Consider the following 26,619-nt stretch of genomic DNA (forward strand, 5'->3'; position numbering starts at 1 on the left):
TATTTTACTATTTTATTCTGTTTTTTGTTGTTGTTGTTTTTTGTTTGGCTAGTCCTAGGGAGAGGTAAGTAGCCACACAAGACAAACCCTCCCACTAGCTTCTTACAGATTTATCTCTTCCTGTCTTCTGAGATTTCAGGAAGCGTTGCTCACGCTGTAGAATAAGCTGTAAGAACCAGAAAGTTTAAAAGAAATGAAGTGAGCTTGTGCATCCCATGCCACATATTGCGGCAATGTGGAAAGAACAGTGAGATACACACAGCTCTGGCAACAACCAGCCTTTGGAGTAAGCAACTGAAGAAAGTGGTACAACCTTTGGTGCCTCCGAACACATGATAAAAACCTCCAAAAACGTTTTTAAAAAGTGTGTTTATTGAATCTTAATCTGTCACAAGTACTTATAGGTCAGACATTAAGTTAAAGCACAGTAAGATCTAAGTTGTTACATTGGCTTTATGCAAAATTCCATCACATTGGTTAAGTTAAGAGACTCTAATATCCTCTTTTAGCAAGAGGGGGGAGGGAATAAACATCCCAGTTCCAGGTCACAAACAATGAAAGGCCATTTTGGGATTTCATAGGTTCTTCTATGGCCAACAGGTATCAAGAACACAAGGCTAGCTATGCAAGCAAGTTATACAAGGGGTTTTTTTTGTTTGTTTTTTTTAATGCAAAGCTAGTAGTTGGTAGTGCCTATGGAAATAACTAGGTGTTAAAATTGTTAGGAGGGTTGTATACACAGGTTGATGGCTACTGCAAAGTTGCCAATTGCAAAAAAAAAGGAAAAGAAAGTTGAGATTGCATTGTAACAGACAAGCTTTTAAACCCTTTTACCAGTAATACTTTGAACTGAACCAGCACACACACAAATCTACCTTCTGGTCGATCAGGAAGTTACAAACACAAATGAGTATTCACCGCCATAGACACATTTCAACTTTGATGCATAATTAGTCTTTTTTCTCCACCTTCACAGCAACAAACCACAAGGACCATGATAGGTAGTGAAGGTGAAAATATTACCGTCCTCTGTGATCACAGCCATATTTTCCTCCAATAAAAACGTTCTTTTTATTCATATGAAGAAAACCCAACTCTGTGCTTCACGAAACCTCTAAGCAGACATGGTGGTAACCTGGGCGAGATTCCATTCTTAAAAAAAAATTAAAATTCTGCATCCAGTTTCTGCAGCTTGTCTAAATTACCGTATATACTCGAGTATAAGCTGACTTTTTCAGCATATTTTTTTGTGCTGAAAAAGCCCCCCACGGCTTATACTCGAGCGAGGGTCCTTTCAGGCTGCTTGTTCTTCCTCCGACGCTGCCGCCACCACTAGGTTTGTGGTGTGGTGAACCGGCTTATACTCGAGTCAATAAATTTTCCCAGTTTTTTGTGGTAAAATTAGGTGCCTTGGCTTATATTCAGGTAGGCTTATACTCGAGTATATACAGTATGTACTATGCAAATATGCATGATCTTATTTCCCATGTGTTAACTATTTCATGTAATTCTACAATTTTCCACTATTTGTTCTACCTTTGTATTAGGGAATAGCAAGGAGCGATGAAGGATACTGAAGTCCTAGCCTCAATTTATGGAAATTTTATTCAACCAGCCCTCTAACTTCATCAGACTAATTGCCCACACAGTATAAAGCACCAGAAAACTGTGTTTTGGTGCAGGTGAGGTTAGCAGGAGTCCTACACCCAATAATATCCTGCAACTTTTTTCAGTGCTACTAAAGAATCACAAAATACATATAGCTTTGCTCCTACTGGGTACAATCCTGGGGAGCCATTTCTACATATGCGAGGAACCCAACTTTAGGAGAATTCCTTTGAGAACAGTTGAAGGCTTCTGTCACTGGCATTGGCTGTTGCAGCAATAACTACAAATCTAGTTCCACTTGCATGCATGAAACCAGCTAGGAATGGGAGATTTATACTTGGGAGTGTCAGAAAGCACCAGAAGTGGTATTGATATTAGTATGCACAATAATCAGATGTACAATGGGTGGAAACATTAGAGCTCATATTCATATGGACATTTTAACATTCGAGACCAGGATTGCTGCCAGAAAACGCAACATAAAATGCATCAGTCTTCAGCCACCAATTTCACGGGCTCCATTCACATTCACAGCAGCCCACACACCATCGCCTGGGGAGCAGGGAAGGCTAGGCTTCTCTCGCAGCAATTTTGTTTGCAATGCGAACTTCAGCGGCCATGGATACAGCTCTCACATTCAAATACTAAGGCTTCCATGTGACAGAACCTGACTGCAGCCTCTGCCGATGCTGAGAAGGCTACTGTAAATGTGAACTAAGGGAACAAACCAGCTCCATTTTATCCATCAGCCACACAAACATGGCATTTTAATTTTTCCAGTCGTTATTTAATACGTTATTAAAATGCTGCCAAGTATACTACTAAATTAAGCAGATTAATAGCACTGAAAACAGCATCCAAAGCCGTGACGGGCTGTAATTCAGTATCCTGGCAAACGCTTTGATGTGCAAGGCCGAAAATTCAACACCCTCCCCATCCACGGTGGTAAAAATATTTACTAGCTGGTGATTCGCTATCCTTTAAGTGGTACGCCAAAATCTCCTCCGCCTAATGGTAGCCCTGCTAGCAGATCCTCCTGCCAATTTCTTAAGATCTGGAACATATACAGGCATCCCACTACTTAATACATGTCCTACTTGCAAGTGGCCATGTATACGTGCAGCGCTGGGTAATAATTAAATACAATCGTAGAATTCTAGAGATGGAAGGGACCCTGAGGATCATCTATTCCAACCCCCTGGAATGTAAGAATATTCAGCTGTCCCAAAAGGGTGACCGAACCTGCAACCTTGGTGTTATCAGCACCACAACCGAACCAACTGAGCTGCCCAGGCTCTTTAAATAAGTCAATTAATTAAATAATTCAATTCAAACCTGGGAATGATGGGAGGGAGTAGGAGAGACCTCATGGCTCGCAAGGAGACTCTCCCCGGAGCCTGAAGAGGACGTCAGTGAAAGCAGAGGAAGCCCTGAAGAGACTGGAGACCCAGCGGGGCTTTGTTTGCGCTGCTCAGCCGCGCAGTTTAGCACAGCAGACGCAGGAGCTTTCCCTTGCATCCTCAAGCCTCTTGCCAGCGCCAGAGCTTCAATTCTAGTTTGTGGATAATTCTGGATACAGTATTTTTGGCATGGATTGAAGAGACAGCAGCAGAGAGGGCATTTAAAGGGTGTTTAGAGGGCGCTCACCACTTCACGTAATTTCACTTATGCGTATTGGGCCCCTGTGTAAGTGGGGAGTCGCCTGTATAAAGAAGATCCAGTAACTGATCTACTCTTCTTCTTCTTTTGCTTTAAAGGAGGATTTTTTCCCATCCTTCTTTTTGGGTCATTCCATTGCTCTAAACTGTCCTGCGGACCCGCAATAAAAAACACAACCCCTACAACAGAGGCACATGTTGCTTTATTCCTGCTGCTGGACTTACAGCAGCTGGGGAGAGGCACAATTTAGAGTTGGAAACAGCACAGTACAGTTCCCGGCAGCACCGTTGCTTCTATCAAAATCAGAGTCTCCTATGTCTGGTTTAAAGCAAACAAAAAATCCATACACATCCTCACCACTTCAGGAGTTCAAATCATAGCTTGTGGAATATTCATGTTTTGCCCCAAGATCATGAGGCCCAGATAATTTAGCCAGAAAAGAGGGACTTGCCATCTTTTATTATCCCACCCTCTTAAAAAAACCAAAAACCTGCTACAATTTGTCAGGGTTCCCTGGAAAAGGGAAAGAGCTATTCTTAGAGAGTTCATTGAAAACATTTTTTTTACGGTGCAGATTTATACATCTCTTTTCTACTAAGTATTCAATGTGACATTTAAAAAAGGCAAATTCTGCAAATAACGTTTTGTTTCTTGCAAACCCCATTTTCGGCAAACAAATTAACCTTGCTGCTGTAGCAGCAACATACCAGTCACAGAAATGGTGCGACTTGGGGCATCCAAAAATAATCACCATGGGCTTTGTCACACATTTACATCTGCAGCTATATACTAAAAAATGTAGAATGCAATGTGATAAATGTCTCGTTCGCCAAGACATGCATCATACAAGTACACCTGTCAGGGATCTGCAGATAATGCAATGGCATTATATAATGTTGTGTTTCTATAATGTTGTGACTGAGGTCTGTTAACTAAATTCTGAGGTCTCTCAACCCAGTGAGTCAGCCCTCACTCTCGTGAACTGCCTGCCGTTCCCAGGGCAGGATGAAGCTAATAAATTGTGCAATGCTTATAGCATCTTCTTGATCCATCCTGTATGGAGTGGTTTCTGGGTTTTTTACCCAATGGCCAAGGAAATACTGCATTTATTTAAATATAACACAATTCTTGTTACTTCGACTTTACAGTCTTATGCCCAAAGCTCGTACCAGGCCTTCTCCCCAGAGCAAGTAAGAAGTTGTACTGAAATAATTACTATGGAATTTATTCTGAAATAAGAGGGTTTAGGAATCCAGTCTGTGAGTTCTTTGGGGCAATACCAGCTCCTGTATGAGAGAAAGGTGGCTATCATTTTATTCTGGAGGACAGTAAACACCAGGTGTGCACTTCATTTTTCTAAGACTATCCATGTTAGGCTTTGAGATCTCTGAAGACTTGGAGCAAACATGCAATGCGTATTTTTCAAGGTCCGACCAAGAAAGGGTTAACAGAATCACGTAACTACAAGACAAAAGCCACTGCAAATGGAATTCCTCGTACAGCACCTTTTACTCTGCACAAAACATCAGTTACAAAACACGGGCAGTTTAAAAGATCGGGGCCATAGTTTGAGAATCTGGCTGCTAGGACTCAAGATGAAATCTAAAACATCCATTAGGTGAACTCGCACACTGGAGGAGAAAGACAACCACAGAACTGGGACTTCTCTCTCCCGAGAGAAAGGAACACTGAACTTCCACATCCAAGTTAACCATTTAACTTAACTATGAAGTACGGCTGGGTTACGACTAACAACTACGTGAAGCTGGCGGAAAAGTCTTTTAGCTTGCAATGCAGTTGCCATATCCCCCCAACTATGCTTAAAAACATAAATCCCAACATGAATGGTAATCAGAATTCTAACGGTGAAGCCCCAACACGCCTTCTTAATGAAAAGAAAAACTATTTTGGTCAGCTTTGGCCTTCAAAGTCCTACACTGTAAGCCAGCAAAGCCAACAAGACTTAAGTGGCCATGGACAACAGAAGCAAAGGGAAAGGTTCACAGTTGTCAAAGCTTGTTTCATCTGGTCTCTCTTAATATTAGAAGTCATTTTGTCAGCTTGAATCAAGTACTGATCTTGACCAATGTCAAAGTCTACATGATTATTATTGGCAAAGACATTTTTTCCAAAAGGTTTTTTGGGTTTTGTTCTTGTGCTTGCTGTGTCAGCAGGTAAGATTTTTTGCCACCATTTCCAAGCAGATGCCAGTATATGTTGTAAAATAATTGCCACAGTCTGCTGTTGTTACTCTAAAGAAATAATCATAATAAAACCTTTAATGGAAGAACTGTAATTTGAGCAATTCAACCTTCTTTGGCTGTTGACCTCCTCAGACTAAAGATTTTACAAGGTTATATTTCTACAACAAACACTGCAATCTCTCTGTTACATATCCTATTTATAAACCTCTATTGCTACTTAATTTTCAACTTCTTCCTTTCTCCCCTAAAGCTATTTTGCATTGTTGTTTTTTTTTAAAAAAAAGTTGCTTCTCTTGGAAAAATTATTTTTTTTGTGGCTAGACCTCTGAAAATAGACAGGTGGGTCACAAAGAGGCTTCTTCACATACAAACAAGATTTATGGGGACAAATTTAATGGAGGGAAAATAACTGTCAGGCTTCTGGGATTAGATAAATGCAAATACGCTACTTGATCAATTGGTGCTTTTTTAAAAAAAAACCCCGCACAATTTGCATGTCAGAAGACAGTTGCTGATACAGCACATGACTGAGACCGTCGGCAATGTAACAGTTTAGAATTTATTCTGGCTGTAAGCTTAAGGACAATTTTCACTTTCTCACAGCCCCTGTGTGGGAAAGATTTTTTCTCTTGGATTGTACCAATGGCGGGCTCCTGGCTCACCCCCCCCCCCTTGCTGGCTTATTTTCATGGAGAGAGCTACATGAGATGTCCAGTTCAAACAACCACCGGGGCTTTTGTTCACTTGCTCATTTCTCCCTGTGTTGTTAAGCGCTGGGATGGGCAGAAGGAGCAGTATCAAGGCCCATTGCTTGATCTCTTTCCAGAGAGAAAGTGATGACTGAAACATGCCATTAAACACAGGTTCCTCTGGCAGATTTATCAGTTTGTGTTCATCCTAGCAAAGTAACTCATACATTTCAAGGACAGGGGTGTTTTTAAAATGAGGTTGCTACATGAATACTAGTATGAACTCCTCTTATCGAAAGAGGAGCTCAAGAGAGTCAAAAGGACGGGTTTCTACCCTGAAACTACGCTTCTAGTAACATAAAAAAAGAAGAGTTCATAAAAAGTGCAAAAAGAATCCCAAACCAAAGAACTAGATCTCTAACACCTTCTTGGACAAGAAATTCCTATTGCATTGTTCATTGATTTTAGTCAATTTGACTTTGTGCAAAAAATATCCTCAAGAAGGGCCTGGCTCATTTTTGTAACACAGTGGGCAGGGGGGTGGGGGGAGTAAAATAAATAGCCAACTAAGGAGTTTCCGAAAAGACAACCAACTCTGAAAAGGCGGCATGGGTTCAATACAAGCTACGCACACATCACACAACCAGAGCAGTGGCGTCAGAATTTATTTTTAAAAATATGGTCTTGACCTAGCCCTGCTTGTTAAATAATGTTCCCAAACACCCAGATTGAAGCAATGATGTCGTCACACACATGGCAACTGCAGGGAAAGTGAGCCTGAGATATGTTGTTAAAAGGCAAACCTTTGTAAACATTTCCTCAAAAGGAATAGTAGCAATTGAGTACGTATCCGTTACTCACATCTGTTTATAGAGCAATGCTTTATAAAACACATACAGCTTAGTTCTAGGGTGACAAGCATTTCATAAAACGTTGATGTTTTGAAACTAATGTCATCCATCCAGTCCGTAAGTTATTAAAGTCATCTGATTTGTTTCACCAAAACAGCATTTACTAGGTCTTCTGCTCTGCGGCCGTTGCAGTCTGTGAGGGAGTATCTGGCTTTACAATTTGGTATGTAATCAGATACTCGGGGTATGCCTAAGAACAAGAAGATAAATACAAATACAAATAAATTATGCATTTCAGAGGTTCAGAAAGAAATCACATTTCAGCCCACTTATTCCACCCCTCCCTATGATGATGATGATGATGATGTATTACTTGTAACCTGCACATCTGGCTGGGTTGCCTCAGCCACTCTAGGTGGCTTCCAACAGAATACAACCCTTTTCCAGTGTACTGCAACACTATGTCCACGTTCATAAGGCATCCATCACCCCTCCGGACATTGCATCCTCTATCTGGAAGATGTTCCCTCCATGCTGCCCACCATAGTTATCAGATGCTCATTTCCCCCTCCTGCAAAAGGCCGCAGAGGAGCCCTCTCACCCACGGCCAGTTCCTAAGCTCTTCCTTTTCTTCAGAAAGAAACTACCATCTGAACGAGTGCTACTAAAGAGAAAAGGCAGAGCATTAAGAACTGAATGTCAAAAGGGCGTGGGAGGTTGAAAGCTACGTTTTAGACGTTAGGCTTTCTAAAGCATCCACCACAATGGTAGCTGCTGGTCCAGGAAGTCGCTTGGAGTCTTTTTTCTGTCCAATGTTCAGAGCTGGTAGGCGAGCGACACTATTTTGCCTCCTGCAAGCAGCACGCTGGGACTTATTTATCACATTCATATCCCCGCCTTCCTCTGAGAAGCTCAGGATGGTAACACAGGGAAGTTACCCAATTTCAACATTGCATCATAAGACAGAGGGGGAGTGTCTGGCCCAAGGACTAACAGAGAGGGAGTTTTCGGGGGGGGGGGGGCTTTTAAAAATGCCACTGAATATGAATCAGTGAAACAGATGGAATAAAACCCAATAAAATGTTTTTGTTTTACCACATGTAAATGCTCAAATGTTCCAGTGGCAAAGAGATCTCTCTTGTTGCATGTATTATAAAACAATTTGGATCTTTTAGGAGCCTTTAGGGTTACCAGGCAGGGTAGACTATATTTTTTTGGGGGTGGGAATTGAATGAATTCCTATGCCCCACAAATACTGCAGAGATGCATTTTAAATAAAAGGACACATTCTACTCATGTAAAAACAGGCTGATTCCCGAACAGTCCGCGGGCCAGACTGAGAAGGCGATTGGGCCGGATCTGGCCCCCGGGCCTTAGTCTGCCTAACCATGCTTTACGCATTTGTGGCAGGAAACATGTAGCAATCACGTCTGCTTTGTGAAGCGTGAAAGGCACATGTGTCTTTAAACATCCATATATATATATCCTGGCCAACCAAGACAGCAAACTATAAATGTGCTGCAGGAAACAGCATTGTCACTCTGACAGTACACTCAGTGGATGAGCTTGCTGCGCAAAGCATGAGGCAGTCCAGATGGACTTTAGTGACACATAGGCAGTGCGCATCAGTTGACTGGTACAGTCAATTAGCACATCAATCACCCAGCTGTACAGAAGCACCATGTACACTGCTTACCTGTTCTCCTCTATAGATAACATACTCAGCATAGGCAAGTCCATTGACGCTTGGCCGGCCAATGACTGAATGATGCCCAGGAGGGGCATGGGCCATTTTCATGGTGCTAAACTGCAAGAAGGATTTCCCCAGCGTCACACGACAAAAGAGCATTTGCCTGAAAGGGGGAGGAAAACAAGATGAACAAAGCAGAAGAAGAAGAGGAGGAGGAGGAGGCATTTGGATTTGATATCCCACCTTTCACTCCCTTTAAGGAGTCTCAAAGCGGCTAACATTCTCCTTTCCCTTCCTCCCCCACAACACTCTGTGAGGTGAGTGGGGCTGAGAGACTTCAAGGAAGTGTGACTGGCCCAAGGTCACCCAGCAGCTGCATGTGGAGGAGCGGAGATAGGAACCCGGTTCCCCAGATTACGAGTCTACCGCTCTTAACCACTACACCACACTGGCTCCAGTGTGCAGCTACCTGAAACTTCTTAAGCTATTTACTTTGAATGCCCAAAGTTCTTAGAGCAGTCAAAAGTTGTATTTTAGGCTGCATTTGTACAGGCTTTCTGGCTTACTATAGGTTATCTAGAAATGGCAACATGCTCTCACATGCTGCCCAATTGCTTTGCGTGAAAAGCCACAACCAGCAAGCTAACAATAATCCATGGCTTCAGAGTGGTTAGCCAACGACACATCATGACTAAATTTTTACTGAGGTGAAAAAGAATTCAGATTTCCCCTGTTTCAGGATTCATGACTGAAGGGAGAAATAAGATGGCTAACCTAGGAAAGAAGGCATGGCTAAGGAGCAGATCTGATGAAAGTCCTGTGTCAATAACTAGCTCCCCAAGCTGTGTCTACTTGCATGTTGGACTACGGCCAAAGTGGCAGTGAAGCCAAAACTTTGTTATCAGCGGTTTTATTTAGTACACAGAATTTGTCAGTGTGCACAACAGAAACATTTCTCCGGGTGAAAGACCTGACAAGTTTAAAGCATTTCCTTCTATTTCCAGTTTGATGCTCAACCAGCACTTTTCATCCCAAGAACTCTTAAAGAAAAAAAAAACATTACATTTGGCTGACGGGGTGATACAGGTCACCAGAAACCCACCTGTGGCAGATGTAGCACGATCTGTCTTTATGCGTGGGGCAACCTGTGCCTCCCCCAATTCCATATACGTATTGGTTACTTTTAGAGGAATTTTCTGCAAAGTAAATCCCAGCTCCAAACATGCCTCCAATGTATGCGTGCCTTTCATCAAATCCTTTGTGAATAATAGCATTAATAAAAGGGGACCCTGGAACAGAACGTAAAACACGTTGCTTATGCATGTGGTATACAGCCTCCGTGTTCAAATGCAAATTAATTAAATCAAATTCGGAAGCAATGTACAAATGGGTAAGAAACTGCACTGGAGATTTTCAAGTACATATTTATGATTTCCATATATATGAGGAAACGGCAAGCTCCCTACTTCAAATTTTGCTGAATATACACAAAAACAAAGCTGCCTAGCTTTGTAAGCCATTCTCTGGGATTAGATAGCACTGTCACTTACAGCCAGAGTTCTGAATTTCTACTGATTAAGTTGTTGGACAAACCACCAGTGTTGGAAAGAGTTTGGGCTTCTTTGCAAAGAAAGAAGGAAGGCTCTTCTCCCCCTCCCCCCACACTTGTACAATAGAAATATAGTCATTCATACTACATGGCTAATACTAAGGCTCAACCAATCCCTTTCGCTGATAAGAGACTGCCAGGGGCGTATAGGAAATCTCTGAACACCACCAGCACCAACATGGACTTCTGATCCTTTTCAACATCTGCCACCAATGAGCAATAACATTTGTTAAACTCTCCAGAATCTTTGGCAAGCTCCTGTGACTCCAGTGGTAGGGTGCCTCTTCCATCATTTCCCCTAGCACCCTACTTTTAACTAACAGAGGAAGAACTGGGGGTGAAGAAATGATGTCCAAACAGAAAACTAATGTCCATTAATTTCAATGGGCCTGCTGTGTGTGTGACTAACACTGGATACAACCCAAAGGGAACAAAAAACACAATTTATGGATTGAAGTTACAATAAAGGAAATTCTGATGAAACATCAGGAAGAACTTTCTGCAATAAGAGCTGTTTGACAGCGGAACAGACTCCCGCGAGAGGCGGCGGACTCTCTTTCCTTGGAGGTTTTTAAGCAGAGGTTGGATGACCACCTGTCATATGTGAAGTAGCTCAGATTCCTGCATTTCAGGGGGTTGGACTAGATCAGGCTTCCTCAAACTCAGCCGGCAAGATGTTTTGAGACTACAATTCCCATTATCCCTGACCACTAGTCCTGCTAGCTAGGGATCATGGGAGTTGTAGGCCAAAAACATCTGGAGGGCCGAGTTTGAGGAAGCCTGGACTAGATGACTAGATGAGGCAAGGCTACTCACCATGAAATAACATGCGTTCATTGTGGTGGTTATGGTTTTCTTCTGAGACTTCTTTCTGTCGATGACAGAATCTCTCCCTCAGCTTCTTATTCACCACCTTTTGAATCTTTAAAAGGATAAAAGATAAGCAATAACTGAACCAGAGAAACAGAACTCCAGATAAACTATTTCCATATAAACTGACATTTTAAAAATATGTGGGATTACCTTAAATAAAAGAAAACAGTATTACTAAATATAAGGGAGATCTTAGGGCTAGCTCTCTTTGTATGACACTCCACTGAATGAATGGGAGGAGAGGTAATTTTTCCTGCAATCCCATGAAAAGGCGCTCCAGAGAATTGGGGGATCCTTCAGAAAAGGAAGGGGAAGTGGTACTCAGAGCTGCAGCAGGAACTGGTGAAAACTGCACCCCCCCCCATCCTTCCTCCAGTGGGAGCCTCTGTTGAATTTGGGTCATGTGCACAAACAATGGGAGGCATTATAATAATTATCCCCTTTTGTAGCCTTGTATAACAAGCTGCAGCTTCACCCACGATTCCTCCAGAAGAGAAATACTTAACTCTCTCTGGAGAATATATGTTAGTAGATTAAGTACAATGTAGTATAATTCAGAGAAGAAATGGCTTGGACCAAAACACATTTGGCCCCAAGGAGAAAAGGCATATGGCAACATTATTCCACCAGGTTTCAAAGGCTGCTGTGGCACTCTTTCTAAACTGGAAAAGCAGCGGGTGCTGCTGCAGGTCTCTTACCTTTAAAGCGGATAAAGGCAGGGGCAACAAGCACTCTGATATGGAAAATGAGCACCATTGAACTGGTTTCTCCCAACCTTAAAGGGTCATAAGTAGGCAACCCCAACCTGCGGCCCTCCAAAAGTTTTGGCCTACAACTCCCATGATCCCTAGCTAACAGGACCAGTAGTCAGGAATGATGGGAATTGTAGTTCAAAATATCTGGAGGGCCGAAGATTGGGGGTGCCTGGTCATAAAACGCAACTGAAATAAGGTCAGGAGGAGTACTGGGTGTGATTACTTATGAAGATCCTGAACTGGAAATATATTAGCCTCCTGAATATATGGCTAAACTAAACCACCTGCTTGTGCTCCCTTTTCACCTGCTTCCTTAATTATGGCCCCCAGTCTAAAAGGTCAGTATAAACAGTAATGTAAAGGCTTTCTGTTCAAAGCTGCTGCTCAAATTCTCAACAGAACTCCATCCATTCCTACGATCGCTTTATTTAGAGGACCTAAGGGTCCTCTATCCTGCTAGGCAAGGATTTCTTTATCAGCAAAATTGGTAGCTGTTTCATACGAAGGCTTTCAAAGTCATTGACACTTACCCTGATGACATTATACCTGTTGAAGATCCCCCCAGCATTGCCACCATCTCTGTGTTCCCTGATGGTACTCTGCATCTGTAAAACAGTCAAGTGGTAAGACACCCAGAAGGGGACATCTCAGAAATACTGCCCACATTTTAATCTGGTGTTTACATCTATTGCCTTTTACGTTCTGTGACTGTGTGGAGGGGGAAACAAATACAGAAACAGTGTTTATCTTCCCAGCCGAGAGAGGCAAGCTGTGAATAAACCATTCTTGCTCTTCTTCCTATCCTTCTGAGGAAGGAGGCAGAAATGGAAAAGAGAAAGGTAGGTATTTCTGCAATTTTCTTTCTTTCTTCAGTAAAAGAATGAATAAGAGATAGTGATGCCCGCAGTCTTGTTTGTTACAGAGAAGGAACTTTCCCATTCACCTGCTCCATGCCCAGTATAATCTGGAAAGGAGGCATGTTTCTGAGTTGCTCCCATCCTCATTTCATGCACCTCCTTCGATTAATATAAGCTCCTATCTGCTCCCAACAAGGTTCAACCCCTCGTGGGGCTGTAAGGGCATCTAACCAGATGAGCACAGCAGATAAAGGGTTGAATACCGTTTCCTTTTAGTGAATGAGAACTTGAACTGAGTTATGGGCACTGAGAAACTATCAGGCTTACCACTACTTGCTCCCCTGTAACCTTGTTGAGAGCGGGTAGATAAACTTTTATTCACTGAAGGAATTCTTTCTTTTTCATATCTAGAGACCATCTTGGCTGTGAGTCCTGGAAGACCTGCTTCCTGCCTGGCAGGGCTTTTTCTACCTGGCCTAGGAGGGCAGGGCCCTGAATAACTCCAGCTACAAATGTATTAACAGCAAGAAGATATCCAGCAGCCTTAGCATTTGGAGCATTTAAAACATAAGACATAGTAATTAGGAATGCTCATTTTATCTCTAGAGGGTGAGAAACACGAAGCATTCAACATAGCCCTAAGCCACGGCATGTTTAAAGTACAACTACACAGGTTTTGGAAACAAGAGATACAAAATTAACCCTAGGATATTTTGCAACTCTATCAGCACAATACAAACTGTATTTACAAACACAGATAGGCTCCTGTCTGCCAATGGAATTTTCCTCCAGGAAAAGATGGATTCAAGTGTATAAAGGGAGAAACAAAATTTCACACCTCAACCTTCCATCCCCATGTGTTGCTCTGTGTTAGACTACTTGTGTCTTTCAGGAAATTATTTTGCGTTCCACATTGCAACAGACAGGTATAAAGTACCTATTTCAGAAGGTTTAGGTAATTAGTTAATTAAATTACTAGTCTCTCTACTGAACGATCAGGTGATCGCCAACTTTCAGTTCTCTATATGGTGTGGAAGCACCCTTAAGAAGTTTAATACATTCACGAATGAGTCAGTCCCAAATGTCTTTACAGATGTAATTACCTCTTCTTCCACAGATTGATACTCTTTGTCGTCAGGAGCAAGGTCTATCAGGATAGTTCCCTGGCTGACACAGTGAAAAGTCAAATAAGGATTGGTGCCTGAAATACAGAACATGCACATTGAAATACTGCATCCATTCTACAAGTAATTTATATTCCACAGCCCTCAATTCTCTTGATAATACATAACTGCACAAGACCTTAGCCAATGCATGTAACATGCTGACTCCCTGACCACCGTTAAGAGAAAGGGCTTTGGAAATAGGTTGGCATGGTGGTTCCTTGGGCAGGAGCGTAAGAGGAACTGCTGTTTGGAAGGCGCATGGGAAGGGTTGGTGACAAGCGGCGCTTCTGACACTGTGGCAATAGGAATAGCTTGATTTTGTGTGAGATTCGGGTCATGACTTAGGCATGAAAATAAAACCATCTCATTTCATTTGCATTTTTTAAAAGAGGTTTATATTTTATTCTGGTGCTCTTTTCCTTGTTGCCTTCAAGTCCATCAGGCAAACTGCTGTGCTCAAGCCTGAGGTTCTCTAACAGATTAGGCCACAAAAATGAATAGATAAAGTTCCTAGATCGCTCATTACCTAAGGACCTTTCTGAAAGATTTCTATAGTATACGAAGGATGGAGCTTACTGTTTGTAGACAAAGCTCCAATTGATTTCGATGCAGGATGCTTTAGCAGACTCACCTTGCTGCCCACCTAGAAGTCTCTCTACACCTTTTATCAACTTATGACGATGCCCATAGGCATTGATGCCAATTTCTTTCAGCTCCTCATGTCCCATGTCTGCCAGTACGTCCAAGGTAATCTGAGAAGCACAGAAAAGAACAAAAATAAGTATTTTACGTTAGGACAGGGATCTATCTTTTTTACTGATTTACCCCTACTGAAATGAATGGGAAAGTAAAACTACCAATGCCTATGCTGATTGGAAACTAAAGTCCAAAGGCCCCTGCGCGCACAAAACTAGCTGCAAAGTTCCTCCAATCTTAGACAATATCTCCTACTATTTTAGGTGTATTATAAGACTAAAAAATAGTGGAACACTACTTTGGAGCGAGCAGGATCTTACCTGTTCTGTTTCAAAGATATCCCGAAGATGTTCCAGACCAAGACTCTTCAGGAACTGACTGATGTTCATGTCAAGTCCAACAACTGTAATAAGAGACACAGCAGTAAGTTTTTCACAAAAGGATGCAAACATATTCTGAACAATCTACCAAACATCAATCAATTGCAAAATGCATTTTTAAAATGCAAAAACTAATCCATCTTTGAGAAAACTTTCATTGAAAGTAGATTGAAGGGGAGGAATCTAAATATGAAGAATTATTAAGGAATTCAGATGAAGACTAAGTGTATTTCTGCTGAGGTGTTTTTTTCTACAAAGTGGATTCCAAAAGCGGGTTCAGAAACTTTGATTCACAGTTTGTGACATTTAAACTGTTAGGTATAGGTTAATGCTACAGAATACTTCTCAAAGAAAACTAAGCAACTGCTTCTTTTATAAGGAATTGCATGTTCAATGCTTCCTGCCGGCTTTTCTATCAGTATCACCCTATGATATTGCATCACTTGCATGAGGAGGCCACTCATAACTGCCAATAGTTAAATTACACAAACGTATTAATCCCCTCTTAATGATCATCACTATTTCTAAAGCCTTACAACTTCGGTTATATTTTCATGTATTCCTTTCTACAAGTCAAACTTCCACTACAGGCTGAAAAGAAACAAACAAACAGAACACATCTTTCACTAATTAGAAATATAAAAGCCCCCAGGAATCAATTGCTAACAAAAAGTCAGGAAGATTATTGATTCAAAATGAAATTTCATTTGATTCAAGCAAATCCCAGGACTCTGTCATTTATTTTACAGCTGGACAAAATAACGAAGCAAACTTATTAGGATAATGTGAGAGATTACAGTAGTCACAGTGCAATCCTACATATATTTGTTTTTACTGTTGTAAACCGCTTTGATACATTTTTGTGATACAGCGATATATAAATATTTTTATGAATAAATATAAATAAGTCCCACTAGGTACCAGGGGGCTCACTCCCTAGTCAGTGTGTACAGGATTGTAGCCTGGGTCTTTCGCGCTGTCGGCAAACTTACCTTCTCCTTCTTTTCTTTCTGTTCCTGCTGCTCCATCACCAGCATTGGACGCCCCTCCCACCGCTATTTCTGCCAGAGGTCCTGCAAGGTTGTCTATGCTGCTGGCAGCAGAGAGACAGGATGGAGTTGATGCTGGCGAAATGATAGAGGCACTAACAACAGTAGCCTGAGGTTTAAAGCAGGTTGGCAAGGCCTCTGGGGGCATCGCATCGATCAGCAAGGCTCGAATATCATCAGCCTGAAAACAAGAAAATCACATATACAAAAAGTAATAATTAGAACCAGTGTTCAATTGTTTCTTGAAGATGTACCCTGATTAGGTAATTTTTATTTCCATTTTTGAGCTGTTCTTTAAACTGGCATCGCTTGTGAATGTTAAATACCATCAGCCTTGGAAACCAAATTTGGAAGCATTAAGTTCTGCTGTTTCGAAACTGAGATTATTTTTACGCATGTTCACATTTCAGGTGCCATCACTTGGTTTTTAAAGTTCAATATAAAAGTTCAAGGAGCAGGGTCAAAATCTAATTTAAGGTGGAAAGCAATTGTTCAATAGTAACCAAATGAATGAACACATCGTGAATTTGCCTGGACGAAATGATGGGTTTACAAACAAAGATGCACAATCTGTATAAGATTCATAGTTCTGCCTGCTCTTCATGTAAAACAAGAGAATTGTAGTATAATGAATCATGTGCTGGATTTGGGCTGGAGAGAAGTAGGCCCATGTCCCTACTTAGTCTTGAAACTCACTATGAGGTCTACCTGACCTTGCAAGGTTGTTTGAGGGGATAAAATTGGGCCTATTTTACATATGCCACCCTGAGCTCCTTAACAGAAAGGTCAGGATATAAATGTGGCTGGTTACTGTATTTTTCACTTTATAAGACTCACTTTTTCCCTCCTAAAAAGTAAGAGGAAATTTTGTGTGCGTCTTATGGAGCGAATGCAGGCGGGAAAAGCCCACAAGAGCCACACACACGATCTGCGTGGCTCTTGCAGGCTTTTGTGGGAGATGGGGGGGATTCCCCCACCTCGTAGAAAAGCTCACAGGAAGCGTGCACCCTTTAAAGAGCGTGCGGCTCTTGGGGGCTTTTCCCCAAGGAGGGAGAAGGAAAAGCCCCCAAGAGCCGCACACACACTCCATGCGCTCTTTAAAGGGAGAACGGCTCTTGGGGGAGATTTAGCCGCGCGCAGCCTCTCCCGGGCAGGGGATGGAGGCTCCCCTTCCCTGGGAGAGGCTGCGTGCAGCTAAGCCAGAACCCAGGACAGCCAGCAGGATCACTGCGCTGCAATCCTCTGGCTGTCCTGGTTTCTGGGATTCAGAATATTTTTTTTCTTGTTTTCCTCTTCCAAAAACTAGGTGCGTCTTGTGGTCTGGTGCGTCTTATAGAGTGGAAAATATGGTGAGTGAAAAGCATGCTACTGTACTAGTTGGTGATCTGCAGCATAGAAATAGCTGCTGTTTCTTTTTCAGAATGGACTTACTGTAGCTAAATCCAAAGGTGTCTGGCCTTCTTGGTTCTTCATTGTTGGATCTGCTCCGTGAGCTAGAAGTAGGGCACACAGCTGCGTCCTTCCTTTTTGTGCTGCTTCATGCAATGGTGTAAATGCCCATTTATCTGTGGCATTTACACAGGTATTGTACTTAATCAGCAAAGCAGCTATATCCACATGCTGCCGGCAGGGCGAGAGAGAGAGATAAACAAAGAGAGTAGAATAGCAAGCAGGCATTACCCATAAAGGAAGCGCAAAAGAAAGCATTCTTAAATGATGGGTTATGCATTTATAAGTCTTGGATGGATGGACATATTAAGTGCTGGAAGCTCCTTAACATACTTGCAGTATACTGAGGCTCCTGCAGTTCTTCAGTTACCTGGAGTTTCCCTAAAGTGGGCTTTTCTTAGTTGCAATCAATAAGCAAGCCTTTTTCCATTTCTACATAGGAAGATGGGAGCAGAAGAAATTGAAAAAGGCTTGCTTATTGATTGCAAATATGAAACAAAGGGAGCAGGATAAGGTAGAACTCCCCTAATACTTTGATCTGGATTTCACCAGTCCACTGGCAAATACTGATGACTATTTATCAAGGGGTAACTTAGCATGGTAGTCATGTGACCACTAGAAAACAGTCATGTGCATTTTTCTGCCACGTTGTGCAAAGAATCATCATTCCCCTGCTGCTCAGATTTTTGGCCAGGTGCAAAATTCTCACCCCCAGCTTATCAAATAGCTATATGCACGCAAGGAACAGTTTCGGTAAAAATTATCTATTCACCCTATTTCAATTAAAAGTCCTGGAAAGACGTTTCTGTTTCCCATCTGACAGGCTTTCCACTTAAAGGGAAAACTGCAATAATTAGAAGCTACCAATATACTCTACACCTCTACCAGTTTCAGCAAGCTTTTATAGTATATTGCTGCTGCACCTTCTTTGGGGGTATAGATTGTTTTCTTCATTATTTATTACTGTTATTATTACTTGCTAGGGGTTTTTTGTTTTTTCTTTGTTTTGCATTGTAAGGTGCCTTGATAATTCTACAGAAAGGGGGAATAAGAGTCTTGAAAATCTATACATTAATGAATAATGCTTACCCCATAGGATGCTGCGTTATGTAGTGGAATTAATCCTCCTTTATCTTGAGCGTTGACATCAGCACCATGCTCCAGAAGATACTCAGCAACTTCCAAATTATTGTAACCGGCTTTATGAAGAAAAACAAAGCATCAACGGAACATCCAGCGGTTAATAGAAAAATCGCTCGTATTTTTAATGGAGAACCTCTCACTTCCTGCTGCATTCATGTATGATTCTTTAAATAGCTGGGACCGTTTCCAAGACAATTTTGGGGTGAATAAATTATGTGGCTGTGATAAAGAAAGCCTGACAAACCACTTACCAGCAAGATGCAGTGGAGTTGAGTTCCGTCCCTGGGTATCTCGGCAATTGATGTTTTCTGGAGAACACAATTTCTGAACTCGTGCCAGGCAGCCCTTCTTGGCAGCATCCAGCAGAGCTGCGTCACCTCGCAGCAGGTCCTGTATATCTGTGTCTCCCTCCTTCACGAGGTCTAGAGGAGTGTTGCCATCCCTGTTCTTTTTTGTTGGATCTGCTCCGTGCTATAAACAACATTTCTACTGTTTACTAGCAGAAATAACATGCAGGGTGGCTAAGATTCCGATTCCTTCACCCTCCCCACAGGACCCCAAAAGCAGAATAGTATATACTGTTTACAGTTTAATATTTCTAGATAAATAAAACCAAAATAGGTCTACTCAAGAGTGCAACTCATAGTGTATACCCCTCTAATACTATATTAAAGTAATGCAGTACTCAAAGAAAGAATATATAAATACCAGCAGGTGTTACTTAAAACAGACCCTAATGTATTTAATAGTATATGCCAGTAGAGAATATGTGGGCAAACGTATTTTAATATACACCACACATTCAAGATAAAGAGATGCATTTTCCATCACTACTCAATAAATTATTCTACTCAATAAGTTATTAATTTCTTAAGCCTAAGATTAGCACTGTGTTTGAGTGTTATGTTATTCAGCCTTGAAGCTCATAAACTCTGTGAAATCTCCAATCAATAATTATCCAACACACCACTCTCTCTTTCAGAAGTACCATAGGAAAACCTTAAAATCCAAAACTCAATCCGCTACTGTCAATCTTATCTTCTCAATATTCCCTCTTACAAACACATATCCTTATAAATACCCTTTGTTGGAAGATCTAAGTATTCACTTCCTTGTGTTTTATCGCAGCACAAGCGAAGAGAATCTCCTTTAAATACAGTGCTTAAACCGTGAGATTCTGGTGGCTTGAAATGTGTTCACTGCAACAGAACTAAATCTGCTTTCTCTTCCTTAATCCATTTACTTATTTTACATCTTTTAACCAGATTAAATAGCTCATTAGGATGAAAATGAATTGGTCCTGGCTGCAGCTCTAGTTATACTTCATTGCATGTGACTAGTCACCCCCAAATGAAGGTGTGCATCAAGAACCAAGCAAAATGTCCAGTTGGGAGAGCTTTGTCCCCTGAGCAGTTGATGACAAGCCAAAGCTCTGGCAGCAATTTTATAATGCTCTTTCAAATCGATCTTTGGACAAGTCTAACAACAGCACTGGTCTATCATCTTTCTACAGGGACGCGGGTGGCGCTGTGGGTTAAACCACAGAGCCTAGGACTTGCCGATCAGAAGGGTGGCGGTTCGAATCCCCGCGACAGAGTGAGCTCCCGTTGCTCGGTCCCTGCTCCTGCCAACCTAGCAAGTTCAAAAGCACGTCAAAGTGCAAGTAGATAAATAGGTACCACTCTGGTGGGAAGGTAAACGGCGTTTCCGTGCGCTGCTCTGGTTCGCCAGAAGCGGCTTAGTCATGCTGGCCACATGACCCAGAAGCTGTACGCCGGCTCCCTCGGCCAATAAAGCGAGATGAGCGCCGCAACCCCAGAGTCGGTCACAACTGGACCTAATGGTCAGGGGTCCCTTTACCTTTTATCATCTTTCTGGTGATAAGATGCCCTGATGTCTTTCTATATTGCCTCTCAGGGAGATCTCCAAGCCAAGACCCCCCCCCCAATCCCTCTTCTCAGGGCAAGTCAGACTAGCTGGGAGGAAGGCAAGGCAAACAGAATAAAATCAGAAATAGAAAATGGCGGAAGCTACAAACATTGCCTGAGCCTGTCTCCAGGAGTAGGCAGGACTGAAAACTGGGAGGGGTGCTCTCTCTCTCGTGCAAGGTAAATTACATAGCCCTGCCTTCTGAAGTGAGTGGGAGGTGCAACCCAAACACGGATATCCCCCCACCATTTCAGGAAAATAGCATTATGCTATGAGTCCTTACAAGATGAATATCTTCACTAAATGGTTTGTTCCACATATAACTCAAAGAAAAGGAAGGAGGAAAGAGAAAGGAAGAAAAGGTTTGTAATTATTTTGGTTGCTTCTTCTTTAAAATTATCAAGTCTCATCAAATAGGCCCAGTAGTAAAAGCAGATTTTATAATTTTCATACTACCTTCCTGAAGACGTTCCTTTAAAAATACAAAAAAATAATGGCTTGTGGGTAGAGACTTTCCGGAACAGAAATGCTGATACCATGGAAACTGTGAGAAGCCCATGAAAGAATATTAATCAGTTAGCCACAAGTCTGACTACAGGTGTTGTGATTTTTCAAAGAGAAAATCCTGCCCTTGCCCTGAAATTGCTTCACAGCAGTGCAGAAGTAGATGTTGACAGCTGCAGGCACAACTTCACATTGTAAATAATTATCTTGATAATTTGATGGAGGAGGAACAGGAAGGGACACTCCCTCCCCCACTAAGCTGGTTCCTCCTGCAAAAATAGATTGCAAAATTCCTCCTGCAAAAATAGCCCCAAACAGATGTTCATTATGAGCACCTAAATCTGCTCTTCCACAAGCTGTGGGGGTAACAGAAAGATGTAAAACCCATTCACATCGTCAGCAATCCAGCAATACTATATAACTGGTGCAGGGGGGGGTGACACCCCTTTCTTTGCTGAGAAAAAACTAGAGAAGGGGTATTAGTGCCCTTCTTTAAGCTCCCCAGAATAATATGGATGACCACTGTTGGAATCAAAATGGTGGTCTGGATTAAACGATTGTTCCAATTGTTCTCAAGGCAGAGAATCCAGCAAATAGAGAGTCTATGCTTTGAACATTTTAAAAATGCTTGGACAAGCTTCAAATGGCTTCCCACAAGAGACAAGTGGGAGAAAAGTGATGCTTATCTTGGAAACCATTTGAAGCAAAATGGCGGACTTGCACATGCTCACTTTAATACAGTGAAGTTGTGACAGTAAGTTTCCCAAAAGGAAATTTTAACATTTTATGCAGTCTGTAGGGAAGGCTTTGATGCAATGCATATCTTTCTGCATACATAAAGAGCAATTTCCTTTTAAGTCCAGAGTCAAACCTATGAAACATCCGTTAGGGACTCAAATTGTTTTCACAATGGTGGCAATTTGAGTGATACATGACCTTTATCAGATAAAGGAGGGTGAGGGGGAAGAAAGGGAGAAAAATGCAACTAAGTTGTAGAAGGAACCACTTCTGTTAAGAGCATAAACACAAATACTACATTTAGAAATTTAATGTGCTGCCTCTCTGACCCCAACAGATTTACTTCTAACAATTTGTCCTAATTCTTGCAGCTAACATTCAATGAATTAGAAACCAGGAAATATGAGTTCAGATTTTTCCATGGCATGCTGCACATACAAACTACTGATTTTATTTGCAAAGGTATGCCAGTTTGCAGAGATACTATACAGGCAGCCCCATGTGCGCGTGACTGTGTATACACGCACTGCGCTGAACCCAGAAGTGACCCGGAAACATCATAAAGACGCCACTGAACCATCACGAAATGAGTGAAACGGTAGAGGATCCGGGTGAATTGGGGTGTTTGCAGGCTTTTTCAATGGGTTTCAATTATGTGCGATTTCATCAATGTGCACAGGGCCTTGGAATGTAACCCCCACATAAATGGGGGGGGGCCCTGCCTGTAAATCTGAAAAAAGAGTACCATGTCTAACCTATAAGTAAAAATACAATTGTATTCATTATGTAATTTTAATTTTGTAATTGATAATTTTAATTATCATTTTCATAGAATCACGAAATCATAAAATCCTCGAGTTGGAAGAGACCACAAGGGTCATCTAGTCCAACCCCCTGGTAGGCCTGGGTGATTTATCAATATATCGCCCAGGAGCAGTACGAGGAACAGACCGCAATGTTGGTTTCACGCAGTGATATATCGCTGGTGAAACCGCCATCCCACTCTGCCCTCATATGATGGAGAGGGAGAAACAAGCTGTACCGGTGAGGTGTCGATACACCTTGTTTCTCCCTTCTGCATCTTTAAACTGCTCAACTGTAGAGTGTGCAGCTGCCCTTGCCTCAGTCGAGCAGTTAAAGGAGCCCTCAGTCCTGCGCTGGCTCCCGCAAGTCGGCGGTGGAGTGGGGGCTCTGTGAAACTGCTTGGGGGGAGAGGAACACGGTTGCCACTCCCCACAGCAAGCAGTTAAAGGAGCTCTGGTGCTCCGCCCACTCACGGTCAAGCCGGGAGAGCACTGGGGCTGTCTCAGCTGGGGTGGGGAATGTTCCAGCCCACCAGCCTGGATGAAACCGCCTCAGCTTTCAAGGTGAGAGCTGGGGCAGTTTCACCCAGTGTCTCGTGGGCAGAGGCCAATGCATCTTGTTTTTTCAATGTTGCGGTATATCGCCAAACCACAATGACTGGCAGAATCCGAGACCAGGGAGAAGAGTTGGTGGAAGAAGATTGGAGGAAATTTAAAACTTATTTGCAGAAATATTGTAAAATTTTTGAATGCTGATGACATTGAAATGAATTGCAGGGGTTCTAGCAACAAGGTAAAATGTAAGATTGGATTAATAATAGATAAACTAATAGGACATGCTGAACCAATTTTTAAAAGGGATACAAAAATGGGAGACGTGAGGAAGTCAGGAAAATAAGTTAACTAAAGATGAGAAATTAAGAAAGAGGGAATTTTTGTCTTCTTTTATATGTGTTTTTTCTTTTTCTTTTTTGTGTTCAATGTCTGTAATTTTGTATCTTTTTCGTTTTTGTATTTTTCCAAACTTTTCTATTGTTAAAACCTAATAAAATATTATTTTAAAAAAACCAACCACAATGTTTGGCTGGCGACACACCACGATGTTGCAAAGTTGGTATTGCCCAGCCCTACCCCCTGCAATGCAGGAATCTTTTGCCCAACATGTGGGCAACCCTCAGATTAAGAGGCTCATGTTCTACCAACTGACCTATTGTCTAGCTCAGAAACACTGCATGTGGTACCATGTTCCACAGGTTCCATTAGATGAAGGCGCTTTACTAGAAGAAAATTCAATAGTCGGAAAATTTCAAAATCCAGTTGGATTTTGAAATTTGATTAGAACAGACAAAATGTCATAACTGGTAAGCACGTTCTCTAGAACTCATCGTCAGGCTAGATGTTGAAGCTGATCCCCATTTCTTAAAAAATAAAGCCCTGCTGTTACTCAGCTCTTTCTCCCATCTTCAAAAGTCTAAAGAAATTTTAAGTTGCATACTTTTAAAAGGAGCTTGCAGATTTCATATTTCCCCTTTGCTGCTGCTTCATGTAGCGGTGTGAACTTCCACAGATCTGCGACGTTGACAGATGCCCCGTGTCTCACCAATAACTCTGCCACTTCGTAGTGTCCATATGAACAGGCATTGTGGAGGGGCACTAAGCCACTAATCAAAGAAAGAAACATGTCAGCTTTTAACATGTCAGGATCTAGAAGTAAGTAAAAATTGTAGTTATCCTTCAAGATAAATCAGAATTCCAAATGATGACATCAACTGTCTCTTACAAGTGATGGACCTCCAAACCTTAAAAATTATATACATTTAGTAAAAAGGTAAAGGTAAAATAGGTAAATGGCCCCTGGTCGGTTAAGTCCAGTCAAAGGCGACTATGTGGTACGTCGCTCATCTCGCTTTTCAGGTTGAGGGAGCCGGCATTTGTCCACAGACAGGTATAATCAGAACACTGATGAAACGCAACCCCTTTTCCTCATGAGATCCAGGAGCAGAAATCTTCGTCCAAAAAAACCAGCATCTGGCAGCAGTGGATGGGGCCAACAGGTTGAAATTTAATCAAGAGTTTGCCTTTGTTGGCTGCAAAACCGGAGCATATAAATAGAACCTCTGGACTGTGGCCATACAGCTGAATAATAAGGTACTGAAAAGCACAGAAGCAAAAGGACTTGGAAAGCAAGAAGCTATTCTATTCACACACAAAACCGTAAATTGAATCCCAGGTTACCCTTTATCCTTTGCATGCACATCCGCTCCGTGATGAAGCAAGTACTCCACGACTGACACTCGGTTATAACCTGCAGCGAAGTGCAATGGGGTTGAATGACGCCCCTCCAAATCTCTGCAGTTCACATTCTGAGGACTGCAAAGTTGCTGTGAAATGAAAATTGAAAAGGAAAAACATCCATAAAGAAACTCGTGAAAGAGACCTTTTCAAGCAGTTACCACCTTCTCAAAGTGTAAAAATGAGAGGTTTCATTGCTGCTGCTTATCTTTTTCTTTTCTTTTCTTTTTTTGCCTCAGTGGCTACTGCCATGTCCTGCCTTACAGATGCAAATTCTTGAATTGCTTATTTAAATTTTAAACCATGAAGTGACTCTCTTGCAATAAAGAACACCAATTCAAAACGTTTTTGAGTAAGACAGGGTTTTTAAGTCTACTCACAATAAGCCATGGGTTTATCGTGACATCCAAGCTGGTCTGCGGTCATAACGGTCTTACTGTGCTCTATTTGCAATTGTGATTGATTTAATCCCACTGATTCTAAAGCAGTCAAACGCACCTGCCCACCAGCAAGCAGCATTATAATGCACCCAAAAGGGAATCATCACACACAAAAGGTAGGGCTGATTTTGATAGTGCCAAATACTTCCTATCTTTTTAGGCAGATCACAGAAGCAATGACAGTAACACAGTGGTACCTCGGTTTACGAACTTAATCCGTTCTGGAAGTCCATTCTTAAACCTTCCATAATGAGGCCTCCCGCCGCCCTTCCACCATTCAGATTCCGTTCTTAGACCAAGGTAAAGTTCGCAAACCTGGACACTACTTCAGGTTTTGCAGAGTTCGTAAACCGAATTGTTCATAAACAGGACTGTTCTTAAACCAAGGTACCACCGTATACAGGAACACACTGGGTGTTATTTGCTCCAACCTACCTTCACAGTTTCCAAGTCTCCAGCTTTAGAGGCTTCCAACAGTCTGTAATCCACATCAGATGTATGTACAGGAGTGCTCTCTACACAAGAGACAAAAAAATTATAAACAGGTTGAATTCATAGAAACAACTTTTAAGCAAAAATATGAACTACAAACCAGGACGTTCCAGTTCAGTTGGTAGAGCACAGTCATTGTAAATAGAGTCACATTGTTTCAGTGTGTAATTTTGTTTATCCTTTTCAGTCGCTGCCTTGAGCCTCATTTGCAAAGCAATTTTATTTTAATTAAAATAAGAACCAATCAGCCTTTCCTGCAAATTACAAATGCACATCATTGGTTATCATTATCGTCTGAAAGAACACCCACCATTCAGTATCTGCTGCACTGCTTCGTTGCCCATCTGCGCTGCTGTAAAACCTTGTAAGGAGATGATGGAGGGGTCCGAACCATAATTCAGCAGGAGGCGACATGTCTGCAGGTGACCTGCCATAGCAGCCCTATGCAAAGCCGTTTGTCCAAGTGTGTCTAGTGCATTCATCTGAGGGGGGAAATGTATATACATGTGCTTAACCCAAACAGAGCTTATAAATGCTTTACAATCTACCTTACCTCACAATCTGTGGATGGAAGGGAAAAAGTTAACCAAGACTACAAGACACTAATTTTATTACCCCTCCTGCTGTGTTTAAACAGTAACACAGCAGGACAATAAAGGATCAATTAAGTCCTTCCACGTTACTTTGAAGGCACATTTATTTCATATGAAGTAGGTGATTAACGGAAATTGTTACCAAGGTAA

General features: G+C 41.9%; 1 protein-coding gene across 1 annotated transcript in view; it reads right to left on the reverse strand.

Annotated features, from left to right (window-relative positions):
• Window positions 1-354: 354 nt before the first annotated feature.
• Window positions 355-26,619, reverse strand: part of TNKS (tankyrase) — a 72,081-nt gene continuing 45,816 nt past the window's right edge. Inside the window, exons 12-27 of the mRNA XM_082204592.1 lie at window positions 26,187-26,358; window positions 25,820-25,899; window positions 24,888-25,033; window positions 24,148-24,313; window positions 18,930-19,149; window positions 18,625-18,734; window positions 17,518-17,706; window positions 16,030-16,267; window positions 14,978-15,060; window positions 14,593-14,713; window positions 13,899-13,996; window positions 12,469-12,543; window positions 11,127-11,232; window positions 9,804-9,990; window positions 8,708-8,864; window positions 355-7,261 (exon numbers count right to left, since the gene is read on the reverse strand). Coding sequence (XP_082060718.1) covers window positions 7,175-7,261; window positions 8,708-8,864; window positions 9,804-9,990; window positions 11,127-11,232; window positions 12,469-12,543; window positions 13,899-13,996; window positions 14,593-14,713; window positions 14,978-15,060; window positions 16,030-16,267; window positions 17,518-17,706; window positions 18,625-18,734; window positions 18,930-19,149; window positions 24,148-24,313; window positions 24,888-25,033; window positions 25,820-25,899; window positions 26,187-26,358 — 2,235 coding nt within the window. The 3' untranslated portion in view covers window positions 355-7,174. The remainder of the gene's footprint in view (window positions 7,262-8,707; window positions 8,865-9,803; window positions 9,991-11,126; window positions 11,233-12,468; window positions 12,544-13,898; window positions 13,997-14,592; window positions 14,714-14,977; window positions 15,061-16,029; window positions 16,268-17,517; window positions 17,707-18,624; window positions 18,735-18,929; window positions 19,150-24,147; window positions 24,314-24,887; window positions 25,034-25,819; window positions 25,900-26,186; window positions 26,359-26,619) is intronic.

Source organism: Podarcis vaucheri (assembly GCF_965113315.1).
Source record: "Podarcis vaucheri genome assembly, chromosome: 17".
Taxonomy (NCBI): Eukaryota; Metazoa; Chordata; class Lepidosauria; order Squamata; family Lacertidae; genus Podarcis; species Podarcis vaucheri.